This window comes from Manis javanica, chromosome 13 (genome assembly GCF_040802235.1).
Source record: "Manis javanica isolate MJ-LG chromosome 13, MJ_LKY, whole genome shotgun sequence".
NCBI classification, from domain to species: domain Eukaryota; kingdom Metazoa; phylum Chordata; class Mammalia; order Pholidota; family Manidae; genus Manis; species Manis javanica.
In genome coordinates, this window is record NC_133168.1 from 21,051,582 (window position 1) to 21,068,132 (window position 16,551).

At 39.1% G+C, this 16,551-nt stretch overlaps 1 protein-coding gene across 1 annotated transcript in view; it reads right to left on the minus strand.

Annotated features, from left to right (window-relative positions):
* The window catches only part of LOC140845326 (centrosomal protein of 162 kDa-like), a 101,704-nt gene that overhangs the window by 26,863 nt on the left and 58,290 nt on the right, over nt 1-16,551 (minus strand). Inside the window, 5 exon segments of the mRNA XM_073219300.1 lie at nt 2,360-2,464; nt 3,189-3,307; nt 3,310-3,351; nt 4,582-4,708; nt 7,129-7,234. Of these exon segments, the coding sequence (XP_073075401.1) occupies nt 2,360-2,464; nt 3,189-3,307; nt 3,310-3,351; nt 4,582-4,708; nt 7,129-7,234 (499 nt within the window).

Here is a 16,551-nt window from a genome sequence, read left to right on the forward strand (position 1 = left end):
TCACTGAAAATTTTAAGACACAGTTTCAACCTAATTTTGATATCTTGAAATGTATATTACAGTTTTGGGGAAAATTAGATTTTATTGGTAGCTTCTTTGATTTGCTTTTTAATATTATTCTTTGGTTACAGATATCAGTGTGGCTGTCATACAAAGTAAAAATTTTTTAAATTCTCACTGGAAATTAACCTGTGAAATACTATATTAAATAAAAGCATGAATGAATGCATGTAATCTGAAATTTTCATTGTAACATGCAATTCCAATTAGCTTCATTTTTACTTATGTGCTATTTAGAAAAGAAGATATTTTACTCTATAATTATAATCTATTTTATAATTCATACATATGTATCTATAATCTATTTTAGAATATGGCTCCAAAATGATTCTAGATATTTTGTGATATACATTTATTATAAAATATATATTAAGATTACTTAGTCTATAGGCACAGACCTGATCATCTACATTTGCCCTCTTACAGCACTAAATTATGTTTTCTACCTTTATCTTGCATCCACCTACCACTTCAGCATTTTATTTAAAAAAAAATAATAATAAGGGAAAAATATGGGATTCACATATAAATCAAGTATAAAAATCAAACGAATAATCATATCTGACTTGATTGCTTATAGTTCATGATGCATGATCAAAACTGAAAGTTTCTGTGATATGACTGCCCTTGCACTGTTCACCATGTAAGAACTTTTTCATTATGCTTCAGAAGATTGGAGCCTGTTGAGAATTAGGCTTGGGGTTGATTAATGATTGTGCATTGAGTCCCCTATACAGAATTTTATTGTTGTTAACAACCATTTGGTCAATAAATATGAGAGATGCCCTCTCAAAAAAAAAATATATACATATACATATATATATATAGATTTATATATATATATATATATATAAAGATTTAAAATCATAAGGCTAGAAATGTTCATGGGCACTGAATAAGATCTGAAATGTATATGTAGCAAACTATATAAAATGGTATTAATGAGTAATATTTTAGAAAGATATAATCTAAGATGATTAAGCAATACATTTTTAATGAAAGTGTTAATAAAAAGAGTATTTACTTTAATAAAGTATTATATTTCTCATCAATATGGATCACCACTTCAAGTGTTAACTTTGCTTTTGAAACATGCTTTATTTTTTTATTCTAATACATTCAGCTCTACACTACTTCTCTTGAAGTTACCAGGAGGAGTGGGAGTTTCTTTGGTCTTCTCTCTGTCACAATTCTGTATGTTAAACACTGAAAATTCTTGTTTTTACTCATTTATTTTGACATAGAACTGCTCCCACTTTAAATAAACTGGCTACTCTAAATCTTAAACACTGAAAAAATGCCAAGCAATCCTGGACTACACTTACTTCAGAATATTTCTAGCTCTTCAAACTACCTTTGTCATGTTTCTTTCCTGGCCACTGAGCCAAACTATCAAATTTTACCTTTGATAAAAGAACAGGTCCTGTGAAAGTATCAAAGTTAATATTTTGTTTTTTTTCTTTCTCATAAAACTGGGATAATATTCAGCCCAGTGATGACCTCACTTTTTGGGTTTGTGATGGAATAATACCTGTATGTTTAAGTGTCATGACTTGACTACAGAATCTTGCTCCCTTATGAATGAGGCTGAACATCCTTATTTTGTTTAATATTTAGTTATGAATAAAAGTGTTACTTTAGTTTTAAAAGTAGAATGAAAAAGTTAATATTTCACCCTAAAAAACTACATCAATGAAAAAAATCTTTACCCTAATCAGTGTACAATGATTTTTGAAGAACGTCGTCCAGCCACATTGACCATGAAATATTTCTAAGCCTGTGCAGTGAACAAGAACTCATAATTATGGCCAGCTCTTTGGAAGGCTGCCTGCTGTTTCTAGGGTGTCTCACCTTTCCCGAGCACTACTACCACGGTCCCCGCTCATGGGTCTCCCTTGCTGTATTCCTCTCTCACCTGTCTTTCAACAGAAGGAATTCTAACTCCACACCCAGTGTTTCAGATTTCTACTTCCTTCTTCCCAGATGCCTAAAAAGAGCTGGGATGCAAAAATAACTTTCCATCAATAGTTCTACCATCTAATGAGGCACATTAGTCTAAAAACCCTTTATGTATAAAGCCACAGATTATATAAAGTGATGCTGCTTACTACTTTTATTAGTTACTTTAAATATTACATATCAAGTTTATTTAAAGTAGGAGCAGTTCTATATCACAATAAATGAATAAAAACAAGAATTTTCAGGTTAATATATTTTGTAGGAACTCCTGGAGCAAAAGAGAACATAGAAATGCACTATATATGAAATATCTTAATGAAAACTTACCCTGAATACATACTTGTCCCTCTAGATCCTGAATTTTTTTGGCATCAGCTGCTCTATCTTTCAAGTGTATCTTCTGCTGAAGAGATGGATTTCCAGATTCAGCTTTCAGTTTCTCGACCTATCAGTAAGTAAAGAACATATTAAGAAGCATATTTAAAACATAGAGAAACACAAGGAGAGCAGCATGATGGTGGTTCCCTAACTCATGCATGAATTCCCAGATGTGGCACTGCATGGAGACAAAGCGGGCAAACAAGCGAAGTCCCTGCTTTCAGGGCACTTATACTCCAGGGAAAGGAGACGGCTGATCAGCTAACAAAGTAAGTCACTCAGTGAATAAAATAACTTCAGAGAGCGACAAGTGCTATGAATAAAATAAAACGGAGTGAAGCCATGGGAAGAGAGTCAGGGACGACACTGACGGCTGCATTAGATTAGAGAATGTCAGGAAAGGTCTCTCTGGGGAGAAGTTTGAGATGAGACTTGAACAAGGAGTGAGACAAGGGAAGAACCTAGGCCAGAGGCATCAAGTGAAAAAGGCTCGGCATGTTCAGGAACCAGGGGGAGGTCTGGTGCGGCTGGGGGACAGTGACTCCTGGGGCTGAGGTACGATGACTGGGCAGGCAGGACCCAGACCACATGGGGCCTGACAGGGCACGGCGAGCAGCTTGGATTTACCGTCAGTCTAATCTAAAATAGGCTACACACCTAAATGCAACCAAATGTCAAACCAGCAATTTGAGTGAACAGAGTTTAGATATTGATTCTAGAACACTTATAAGGCTAAGAACTAATTATTGAAGGTAAAGGGTCACTGCAGAAATACATTCTGAAATGACTACCTCAAGTTTGAGCTTCTCAATTTCTTCATTTGCTTCTTTAAGCCGAACTGCATCTCTATCCAGAAGTTCCTGATTTTCAGCAAACCACTGTAATCTTTTTTGCAGAAGACTGATTTCCCTTTATGTGTTTCTTCTAAAATTTTTATTTCACATAATTTTTCACCTATAAGATAAACTCAATAACTTGACTGCAATTTTTCAAAATATGGAAATAAACTATATTAAAATATTTTACATGAAAACCAGTGCTTACCTAATAAAAGCATTATGAAAAAATATGAGGTAAAAAACAACTGATGTGTGCAAGGTGGTGTCTAGTTAAATCTACTTTTAGTAAAGAGAGCTGAAGATTGTGTTCATAGTCCAAATCCTCAAACCTGCAGCAAAGTTGACTATGCAGAAATTTTTGATAAATCAACTGTTTTCCCACTCACTTTCATTATAAAAGTAAAGTCATTCCATGAAAAAATAAATGTTAGACTTGAGAGATAATAAGAATGAAGAATTCCTATAATTATATTAAGAAGTAACAATTGCAAACATTAAAGAATGCCTGTTATGAATGATTTTTTCTAGCACAAAAAACTTACATGATGGATACTATTATTATTATTATTCTGTTTTACTAGTGAGAAAAGTAAATGTGGGTTTCTTACAAACAGTTAGTGGACTTTATTGTACATATCTTACACTGCAGATTATACCTCCACAGAGGAGAGATCCTTACTTGAGCAGGTAAGGGCTCCTCCGATCCACCTTCCTAGTCCTGTGCTCTCCCGTCTGAAGCTCCAGTCCACAGGTACACTCAGTAACATGCTCATGACACACCCTGGGCAGCCCCCCCCCCCCACTTCTGAATTTTCCCATCTGTTAGGACCTGGCTCAAATGACAGCCTTCCCTTTCTGAAACTCTTACATAGCACCCCATATCATGTTTATTTGCAATTTTTAAAATATTAAACTTTTCTGCATTCTTATCTTTGATTTCCCTGGTGGGGAATACCATATTTATCCTTGTGTTTTCTACAAAATTTAGTGCTATTTGTTCATTTGGCAAATAGGTGGGAGCCTATGTTTCAGACCCAGGGATAAAAAGACAGACTATGCCCTCAGGAAGGTCACAGTCCAGGTGGGATGGCAGATATGTGAACTAAACATAAAATGCCACAAATTCAAAATAATCCTTGATTTTCTTTTATCCTGCAATTACCCCTGCTAAAACCTATTAAATGTACATACGTATTACAACTGATTTGAAAAAAAAGGTCTCTAAAATTAGGATATACTTCAAGGAACAGCATTTTGATCACACTATCCAATTGCTGTTACTTAAATTCAAGAATAAAGAACAGCCATGAATATGAAGGTAAGCTGCTCCAGCCAAGGGTCTTACCTGTGGCATAAGCAATCTGCTCCTTGCCCTGGTCTCTCTCTTTCTTCATTTTTTCCAAGTCTACTTCAAGAGCTTGTTTGTCCTGTTTCAGTCTTTTGATGTCTTCTAATAAACTTATTTTTTCTTTCTTGATATTCATAGAATTACAAAAGCAAATTATTTCTAACCATAAAAAACTGTGGTATAATCTCTCTTTCACTCAGTCTTTCATAAAAACTGGTGCTAATTATTTTTCCTAAATTTCAGTTCTGATTTTATCACTTCCCACAATTACCAGTAGCTCCCTAGAGAATACGAGTCAGTTTTAATGATTTAACCCACCGCAGCCTGAAGACCTCCCGATCTGCTCCTCCACCTCCCCTGGATCACTGCGCTGACCTCCTAACCGGTCTGCCTCCTCCGCCTGCAGCAATACAGTCTGCTCTCCTCAGTGGCCACAGGAATTGTGTTAAAGAATCAGTTAAGATCACTCCTCTGTCTGAGGCTCTCTGGCGGCTCCCATCCTCCCAGGGCAAATCCAGAGTCCTCACCACGCCTTTCAGCGTCACGTAACCCAGCCTTGCCCACGCCTCTGACCTCAGCTACTACAGATCTTACCCCTCCACTCCATTTCAGCCAGAGACTGCTGAGCTCTTTGAGCGGACCCAGCACACTCCTGCCCCGAGGTGTCTGCGCTGTGTCCTCTGCCCCCAGATATGTAGGCGGCTCACTTTCTATTCATCAGGATTTCTGCTCAAATGAAGCCCCACAAGTTCTTTCTAACACAGCAAACCCACTCCTGTTGCTTTATTTTATTTTTGCAATGCTTATCACCACCTTTTATGTACTTACTTAAAATTTACTTGAAAAATGACATCATGTATTTACTTGAAAGCAGTACTTTATTTTGGTAATCCCTTTATCATAAATGCATAAAAAATGCTTGGCATATCAAAACACTGTTGCATGAATTCTCGATATGCTCTATGTTCCATGCTACTCTTAGCCCCTCCTCCTCTACTTGATAAAAATCATACTTACCCTTCAAAGCTTAGTTCAAATGAGCCTATTCCTGCTATCCCCTCCACTGCATCACCATAAACTTTTCATTGTACCGCTAGTCTAGCATTTATCTCTTTCTGTCTCCTATGACATTGACTTGTGCACAAGCCTCTTCTCTTTATTAGGCAGAAAGCTCTACGGGGACCAAGACTGATTTGTTGCTGCATTAGTTCCCCCATCTGTAGTATTGCCTTCCGAGGTTTCAGTTATGCATGCTGGCTCACGATGGCTTGTTTCTCTGTATAATTTTTAACTGTAGGTAATTATCAGTGGGTTTTTTACCTGTAGGAATACTGTGGGAGCTGGGTTAAGGGTGTATATTCCAAGAGCTGTATATTCCAACAACACACTTGTAAAAGGTCACTAAAAACAGCCTTTGAATAAAACTAATGCTATGGTTGGAACCTTATGTTTTTTTCAGCCTTCATAAAATATGGTACTCTTTTAACTTGTTAATTTTTTAGGCCTACTGATAAGGAGAGGAAAGTGCACTCACTCTTTAATCATTCTATACATGCATACATACATGCATCAAAAGAAAGTTCCCTAATGGATTCATATTTGAAGCTGTACTTTATACTTTATATACTACAAAAACCTGTTAAACATCAGTTATCAAACTATGGTATGTTTAGATTTCTATGTAATCTAATTTTATATAATAAATTTCTTCTTAAAGTTGGCATGTAATTGGAATTTTTCTAATTTATACAATCATTCAAATAGACTGGAAGGGCCTTTTAGTTCAGTGGTATGGTTCTTAATGGGAAGGAGTGGGGAGAATTAACTGCCCTCCCACAGGGGATGTTTTGAAATGTGGCAGTAGTTTTGATGGTTAAAATGACTGGTGGGTGCTATAAGCACATAGTTCCTGGTGACAGGGGTGACAAAAGTTATGCAGTACATGGAATTGTTCTGCTTCAAATAGAATTAACCTGACCAAAATTTCAGAACTTCTGCCATTGATAAATGTGCTCTTGAAAATTCTAGAACCATATGTTTTATAACACAAATCAATAAAAAAAGAGAAAAAGTTATGCAGCAGCTATGGCATTTCACATATATGTGAGAAAAATGTGATATAAATAGTTGTAGATACAGTCTCTGCCATTTAGAAGTACACAGTCCACCTAAGGAGACAGGTTAAAAGCTAATGAAACTTTCTATGGTGAATAACCATCTACACATTATTTTCCTATTTTAGACATACATTTCCAATGAGAGATTTGTCTGAATAAGCTGTACATGCCCCAAGCGTGGTGATGCCTCCAGTATGACTCCACGTGGTAAGTGCCCAGCAAGAGGTCAGATTATAAAAAGACGCCATCCAAAACCAGTGTGATGTTGTTTTCTCTACAGTGAGGTCACAAGCTAATCTTGATATTTCTTAATTTTTTAATGGTATGAAATTTAAACATTTACTCATAAAGTAATAAAGTTTTTTACACACATAGGAATTTTTATAATCTTTACTCTTATGCTTTTTAAAATCCCTTTGCAACTTACCTGTGCCACCCATAGTTCTGTTAACAGATCTGTAAAATTCCGGTTTCCAGAAGGCTCTGAAGTCTCAGCTACTTGAGATAGGAAATGACTTTGTTGCATCTGCTCTCTGATTTATTTTGAAAAGAAAAAGATTTTATTTTGCTTTTTACAAGGTACTCCATTTGATGCAAAATATTCAATTCTTAAAGATTAAAAGCTGTAGTGGATATTGAAACTATGTGAGATGCTAAGGAAAAAAGCTTATTTAATCTAAAGTTTAAAATACTAAAAGAAGTTATTTTAAGGGAAATTTTAAGTTTAATATGAAAGAATAGAACCTTGAAGTTGTTTTTAAATATATTTTCTCTCAATTCTTAGAGAAAAAAAAAATCAATGTCCCAGAAAAATGGGCCCCATTTTTCCTATGGTAATGTGTGTTGGTTGTCACATCATTCTAGATTCCTTTCTGCGAAATACAAATTGCCAATTACACGTGGAAACTGACAAATAAAACCAAACACAGTCTACTATTTGGACATTAGAATTGTATTTGTTTTTCCAGAGATACTATAACAAGGAGTTTAAGACTCCATTTAAGAGCATCTAGCCCTAATGCACTAATGAAACATTTAATTGTGAAAGTTCCACTGAGAGCTTCAGTTTCGGATTTTGGAATAGATCTTTTTTAAAAGCTAGACAATATAAGATGACATTTAAAAATACTGAAGCATTGAAAAGAAAGCAGATGTAAATGCTTTCATGCACTGGAACTGGCAGATTATCACAATTGGCCTGGGGTTACGCTTACCAGGATTAAGAGGTATTTTTTCCCATAATTTACACAGAAGTGCCCTTACTTGCCACCCTGTGTACTGTCTAGCTTTGTAGATACAAGGTGTGCCTTTTGCTATTTTTGCATAAAGATCAGCTGGAGCTGGCAGCAACCCTGCCTCTTACTCCCTAGGTTATCTAACAAAAGAATGAAGGAAATATGTGCATAAAAAGAAAGTTCATAGAGGGGCGGAGCCAGGATGGCAGCGTGAGTAGAGCAGTGGAAATCTCCTCCCAAAAACACATAGAGCTATGAAAATATAACAAAGAAAAATCTTCCTAAAATAGAGACCACAGGACACAGGACAACATCCAGACCACATCCACACCTGCAAGAACCCAGCGCCTTGTGAAGGGGGTAAGATACAAGCCCCGGCCCGGCGGGACCCGAGCGCCCCTCCCCCCGGCTCCCGGCGGGTGGAGAGAAACCGGAGCGGTTTTTTTTTTTTTTTTGCGAGCGCTTTTTGGAAGCCTTAGAGGGACGGGCCCCCGTTGCTGGGGAGGCAGGGTGGCGGGACCGGTGAGGAGGTGCCTGGGAACGGCGCCGGAGGAAAAAGAATATCCCGCGTTTCTCCCTGCGAGACCGGGGGGCGGGTGCCTGAGACCGGTGCCTGAGGACGGAGGAGGTAGCGCGTTTTTCCCCTTTTTTTTTTTTTCTCTTTTTGGCGAGCGCTTTTTGGAAGCCTTGAAGGGACGGGGACCCCAGTGCTAGGGAGGCACGGTGGCGGGACTGGTGAGCGGGTGGCTGGGACCGGCGCCTGAGGACAAAGAATATCCCCCGTTTTTCCCTGCGGGACCGGTGGGCGGGTGCCTGAGACCGGCACTTGAGGACAGAGGAAATCGCGCGTTTTTCCCCTTTTTTTTTTCTCTTTTCTGCGAGTGCTTTTTGGAAGCCTAAAAGGGACAGGGACCCCGGTGCTAGGGAGGCAGGGCGGCGGGACTGGTGAGCGGGTGCCTGGGACCGGCACCTGAGGACAAAGAATATCCCGCATTTTTCCCTGTGGGACCGGTGGGTGGGTGCCTGAGACCAGCACCTGAGGACGGAAGAAATCGCGCGTTTTCCCCCTTTTTTTTCTCTCTTTTTGCCGAGTGCTTTTTGGAAGCCTTGAAGGGACAGGGACCCCGGTGCTAGGGAGGCAGGGCGGCGGGACTGGTGAGCGGGTGCGTGGGACCAGTGCCTAAGGAAAAAGAATATTGAGCGTTCCTTCCCTGCGGGACCGGTGGGTGGGTGCTTTTTGGAAGCCTTGAAAGGACAGGGACCCTGGTGCTAGGGAGACAGGGCAGCAGGACCAGTGAGCGGGTGCCTGGGACCGGCACCTGAGGACAAAAAAAAAAAAAAAAAAATCGCTTGCTTTTTCCTTTTTTTTCCTTTTTTTTTTTCTCTTTCTTTCTGTTCCCCCTCTCATTGTTGCTGTTGCAGTTTTGGTTTGGAGAGTGCTTTTTGGAAATCTTAAAGGGGCAGGACAGGTCACTTAGACCAGAGGCAGGGAATCTGGGGATCTCTGGGCACTCTAACCCCCTGGGCAGCAGGGAGCACAGAGGCCCCTTACGGAGATAAATAGTCTCCTGGCTGCTCCCCTCCAACGGGGCTCCACCATTTTGGAGGAACAGCCCCAGCCAGGCCAAGCCCACAGCAACAGCGGAGATAAACCCCAGAGCAACTGGGCAGGAAGCAGAAGCCCTGTCTGCGCACAGCTGCCCAGCACAAGCCACTAGAGGTCGCTATTCTCCCAGGAAAAGGCTACAAACCAACAAGAAGGGAAGCTCTTCCAGCGGTCACGTGTACCAGCTCTGCAAACTATCTCTATCACCATGAAAAGGCAAAACTACAGGCAGACAAATATCACAGAGACAACACCTGAGAAGTAGACAGACCTAACTAGTCTTCCTGAAAAAGAATTCAAAATAAAAATCATGAACATGCTGACAGAGATGCAGAAAAAAATGCAAGAGCAATGGGATGAGATGCAGAGAAAAATGCAAGAGCAGTGGGATGAAGTCCGGAAGGAGATCACAGATGTCAGGAAAGAGATCACAGAAGTGAAACAATCCCTGGAAGGATTTATAAGCAGAATGGATAAGATGCAAGAGGCCATTGAAGGAATAGAAGCCAGAGAACAGGAACGTATAGAAGCTGACATAGAGAGAGATAAAAGGATCTCCAGAAATGAAACAACACTAAGAGAAATATGTGACCAATACAAAAGGAAAAACATTCGTATTATAGGGATACCAGAAGAGGAAGAAAGAGGAAAAGGGATAGAAAGGGTCTTTGAAGAAATAATTGCTGAAAACTTCCCCAAACTGGGGGAGGAAATAATCGAACAGACCATGGAATTATACAGAACCCCCAACAGAAAGGATCCAAGGAGGACAACACCAAGACACATAATAATTAAAATGGCAAGGATCAAGGACAAGGAAAGAGTTTTAAAGGCAGCTAGAGAGAAAAAGGTCACCTATAAAGGAAAACCAATCAGGCTAACATCAGACTTCTCAACAGAAACCCTACAGGCCAGAAGAGAATGGCATGATATACTTAATGCAATGAAACAGAAGGGCCTTGAACCAAGGATACTGTATCCAGCACGACTATCATTTAAATATGATGGTGGGATCAAACAATTCCCAGACAAGCAAAAGCTGAGGGAATTTGCTTCCCACAAACCACCTCTACAGGGCATCCTACAGGGACTGCTCTAGATGGGAGCACCCCTAAAAAGAGCACAGAACAAAACACACAACATATGAAGAATGGAGGAGGAGGAATAAGAAGGGAGAGAAGAAAAGAATCTCCAGACAGTGAATATAACAGCTCAATAAGCGAGCTAAGTTAGGCAGTAAGATACTAAAGAAGCTAACCTTGAACCTTTGGTAACCACGAATCTAAAGCCTGCAATGGCAATAAGTACATATCTTTCAATAGTCACCCTAAATGTAAATGGACTTAATGCACCAATCAAAAGACATAGAGTAATAGAATGGATAAAAAAGCAAGACCCATCTATATGCTGCTTACAAGAAACTCACCTTAAACCCAAAGATAAGCATAGACTAAAAGTCAAGGGATGGAAAAACATATTTCAGGCAAACAACAGTGAGAAGAAAGCAGGGGTTGCAGTACTAATATCAGACAAAATAGACTTCAAAACAAAGAAAGTAACAAGAGATAAAGAAGGCCACTACATAATGATAAAGGGCTCAGTCCAACAAGAGGATATAACCATTCTAAATATATATGCACCCAATACAGGAGCACCAGCATATGTGAAGCAAATACTAACAGAACTAAAGAGGGAAATAGACTGCAATGCATTCATTGTAGGAGACTTCAACACACCACTCACCCCAAAGGATAGATCCACCGGGCAGAAAATAAGTAAAGACACACAGGCACTGAACAACACACTAGAACAGATGGACCTAATAGACATCTATAGAACTTTACATCCAAAAGCAACAGGATATACATTCTTCTCAAGTGCACATGGAACATTCTCCAGAATAGACCACATACTAGCTCACAAAAAGAGCCTCAGTAAATTCCACAATATTGAAATTCTACCAACCAATTTTTCAGACCACAAAGGTATGAAAGTAGAAATAAATTCTACAAAGAAAACAAAAAGGCTCACAAACACATGGAGGCTTAACAACATGCTACTAAATAATCAATGGATCAATGAACAAATCAAAATAGAGATCAAGGAATATATAGAAACAAATGACAACAACAACACTAAGCCCCAACTTCTGTGGGATGCAGCGAAAGCAGTCTTAAGAGGAAAGTATATAGCAATCCAGGCACACTTGAAGAAGGAAGAACAATCCCAAATGAATAGTCTAACATCACAATTATTAAAACTGGAAAAAGAAGAACAAATGAGGCCTAAAGTCAGCAGAAGGAGGGACATAATAAAGATCAGAGAAGAAATAAACAAAATTGAGAAGAATAAAACAATAGCAAAAATCAACGAAACCAAGAGCTGGTTCTTTGAGAAAATAAACAAAATAGATAAGCCTCTAGCCCAACTTATTAAGAGAAAAAGAGAGTCAACACAAATCAACATAATCAGAAATGAGAATGGAAAAATCACGACAGACTCCACAGAAATACAAAGAATTATTAAAGACTACTATGAAAACCTATATGCCAACAAGCTGGAAAACCTAGAAGAAATGGACAACTTCCTAGAAAAATACAACCTCCCAAGACTGACCAAGGAAGAAACACAAAAGTTAAACAAACCAATTACAAGCAAAGAAATTGAAACAGTAATCAAAAAACTACCCAAGAACAAAACCCCGGGCCGGACGGATTTACCTCGGAATTTTATCAGACACACAGAGAAGACATAATACCCATTCTCCTTAAAGTGTTCCACAAAATAGAAGAAGAGGGAATACTCCCAAACTCATTCTATGAAGCCAACATCACCCTAATACCAAAACCAGGAAAAGACCCCACCAAAAAAGAAAATTACAGACCAATATCCCTGATGAATGTAGATGCAAAAATACTCAATAAAATATTAGCAAACAGAATTCAACAGTATATCAAAAGGATCATACACCATGACCAAGTGGGGTTCATCCCAGGGATGCAAGGATGGTACAACATTCGAAAATCCATCAACATCATCCACCACATCAACAAAAAGAAAGACAAAAACCACATGATCATCTCCATAGATGCTGAAAAAGCATTTGACAAAATTCAACATCCATTCATGATAAAAACTCTCAGCAAAATGGGAATAGAGGGCAAGTACCTCAACATAATAAAGGCCATATATGATAAACCCACAGCCAGCATTATACTGAACAGCGAGAAGCTGAAAGCATTTCCACTGAGATCGGGAACCAGACAGGGATGCCCACTCTCCCCACTGTTGTTTAACATAGTACTGGAGGTCCTAGCCACGGCAATCAGACAAAACAAAGAAATACAAGGAATCCAGATTGGTAAAGAAGAAGTTAAACTGTCACTATTTGCAGATGATATGATACTGTACATAAAAAACCCTAAAGACTCCACTCCAAAACTACTAGAACTGATATCGGAATACAGCAAAGTTGCAGGATACAAAATCAACACACAGAAATCTGTAGCTTTCCTATACACTAACAACGAATCAATAGAAAGAGAAATCAGGAAAACAATTCCATTCACCATTGCATCAAAAAGAATAAAATACCTAGGAATAAACCTAACCAAGGAAGTGAAAGACTTATACTCTGAAAACTACAAGTCACTCTTAAGAGAAATTAAAGGGGACACTAATAAATGGAAACTCATCCCATGCTCATGGCTAGGAAGAATTAATATCGTCAAAATGGCCATCCTGCCGAAAGCAATATACAAATTTGATGCAATCCCTCTCAAATTACCAGCAACATTCTTCAATGAATTGGAACAAATAATTCAAAAATTCATATGGAAACACCAAAGACCCCGAATAGCCAAAGCAATCCTGAAAAAGAAGAATAAAGTAGGGGGGATCTCACTCCCCAACTTCAAGCTCTACTACAAAGCCATAGTAATCAAGACAATTTGGTACTGGCACAAGAACAGAGCCACAGACCAGTGGAACAGATTAGAGACCCCAGAAATTAACCCAAACATATATGGTCAATTAATATTTGATAAAGGAGCCATGGACATACAATGGCAAAATGACAGTCTCTTCAACAGATGGTGCTGGCAAAACTGGACAGCTACATGTAGGAGAATGAAACTGGACCATTGTCTAACCCCATATACAAAGGTAAACTCAAAATGGATCAAAGACCTGAATGTAAGTCACGAAACCATTAAACTCTTGGAAAAAAACATAGGCAAAAACCTCTTAGACATAAACATGAGTGATCTCTTCTTGAACATATCTCCCCGGGCAAGGAAAACAACAGCAAAAATGAGCAAGTGGGACTACATTAAGCTGAAAAGCTTCTGTACAGCGAAAGACACCATCAATAGAACAAAAAGGAACCCTACAGTATGGGAGAATATATTTGAAAATGACAGATCTGATAAAGGCTTGATGTCCAGAATATATAAAGAGCTCACACGCCTCAACAAACAAAAAACAAATAACCCAATTAAAAAATGGGCAGAGGAACTGAACAGACAGTTCTCCAAAAAAGAAATACAGATGGCCAAGAGACACATGAAAAGATGCTCCACATCGCTAATTATCAGAGAAATGCAAATTAAAACTACAATGAGGTATCACCTCACACCAGTAAGGATAGCTGCCATCCAAAAGACAAACAACAACAAATGTTGGCGAGGCTGTGGAGAAAGGGGAACCCTCCTACACTGCTGGTGGGAATGTAAATTAGTTCAACCATTGTGGAAAGCAGTATGGAGGTGCATCAAAATGCTCAAAACAGACCTACCATTTGACCCAGGAATTCCACTCCTAGGAATTTACCCTAAGAACGCAGCAATCAAGTTTGAGAAAGACAGATGCACTCCTATGTTTATCGCAGCACTATTTACAATAGCCAAGAATTGGAAGCAACCTAAATGTCCATCTGTAGATGAATGGATAAAGAAGATGTGGTACATATACACAATGGAATACTACTCAGCCATAAGAAGTGGAAAAATCCAACCATTTGCAGCAACATGGATGGAGCTGGAGAGTATTATGCTCAGTGAAATAAGCCAAGCGGAGAAAGAGAAATACCAAATGATTTCACTCATCTGAGGAGTATAGGAACAAAGGAAAAACTGAAGGAACAAAACAGCAGCAGAATTACAGAACCCAAAAATGGACTAACAGGTACCAAAGGGAAAGGAACTGGGGAGGATGGGTGGGCAGGGAGGGATAAGGTGGGGGAAGAAGAAGGGGGGTATTAAGATTAGCATGCATGGGGGGAGGGAGAAAGGGGAGGGTGGGCTGCACAACACAGAGAGGACAAGTAGTGACTCTACCACATTTTGCTAAGCTGATGGACAGTAACCGTAATGTGGTTGTTAGGGGGGACCTGATATAGGGGAGAGCATAGTAAACATAGTATTCTTCAGGTAAGTGTAGATTAAAAATTTAAAAAAAAAAAGAAAGAAAGAAAGAAAAGGGGGATTACTCCTTAACAGGATAAAACTATTGGTAAATCAAAGATCAACGCATGCTTTAAATATCCTTAATGTTGATCACTTAAAGGGTGTCAGATGATCAGCTATGGAGGTACTCTTTTCTGATAATATTCCTTTCTCTTAATTAAAAAAAAAAAAAAAAAAAAAGCAGTTACTGTGTGCTGACCTCCAATGAGTTCTGCACAGTGGTATAGAGGGCATGTCAAAGTGTGGGCAAAGGGTCTGTTTGTTTCTACGCAGAAGATCAAGGCCTAGCTTGGATACCCAGAAAATGAACTAAGATACGATATGAGGAGGAGCTTCCGGCATCAGCACTCTCTGGAGGACTTGTGCCGGGGGATGATCATCAAAAAGCCTCCACAGGGATCCGGACGATGCTGCAGTTGTGGCTGCATCCAGCCCACCGTCTCCTGGACTTGCCATAAGAAGGAGGAGGGAGATGTCTAGGCTGGCATGTGCATACAGTGAGACAACGAATTTGACTGGATCTGTACTGTTGGAACTCAACCAGGAGTTGGGAGGGGTGCAAGTTGTAGCACCCCAAAATCTCATGACTATAGACTATCTATGGTTAAAAGAACATATGGGATGTGAACAGATCCCAGAAATGGGCTGCTTTAATTTGTCTGATGGTTCAAGTACAGTTGGAAAATATCCATCATATCATAGATAAATTTTCACAAATGCCTAGGGTGCCTAAATGGTTTTCTTGGCTTCACTGGAGATGGCTGGTAATTATAGATTTGCTTTGTTTATGTCACCGTATTCCTATTATGTTAATATGTGTGTGCAAATTAGTTAGTAGTTTAAAACCTATACATACTTAAGGTACTATACAAGAAGATATGTCAAAGAAATAATCAATCTTCCCAAGTTTCCTTCATATGCTACATCTATAGCTTTTCTTCTTCCTTCCTAATTACAAACCTTAAATAGAATTCGTGCCTCATATCGAATTTACCGAGTATCATAATTCCTCCAGGTGGTAAAGATACCTCGAGACAAGTGCTGGGCATAGAAGCCACAGGGCATAAATCTGCAAAGAAGTAAAAAGCTAACCTTTGCAAACAATATGGCTTCTCTCTCACTTACCAGCTTTACATTTCCCTGTATGGCCCCGGAAGATGACTGGTTAGCCAGAGACGGGTAAGATTCCTCAAGGGAGGAACAACCTAAGACAGGCACAGTCGCAGGGGGGCCTTCAGGTGAGAATTTGGGGATCAACAGAGGTGAGGCTCAGAACCTCACCCCCCCTGCTTTGAGAGAAATCTTCTGCATCCGTGGATGTCTTGCTGCCCTTGTCTAGCCTGGATTAATACTTAGTCCATAGGCACACACCTGATCATCTGATCATCTACATTTGCCTTCTTACAGCACTAAACTATGTTTTCTACCTTTATCTTGCATCTACCTACCACTTCAGCATTTTATTAAAAATAAAAATAATAATAATAATAGGAGAAATGTGGGATCAACATATAAATCAAGTACAAAAATCAAATGAATATTCA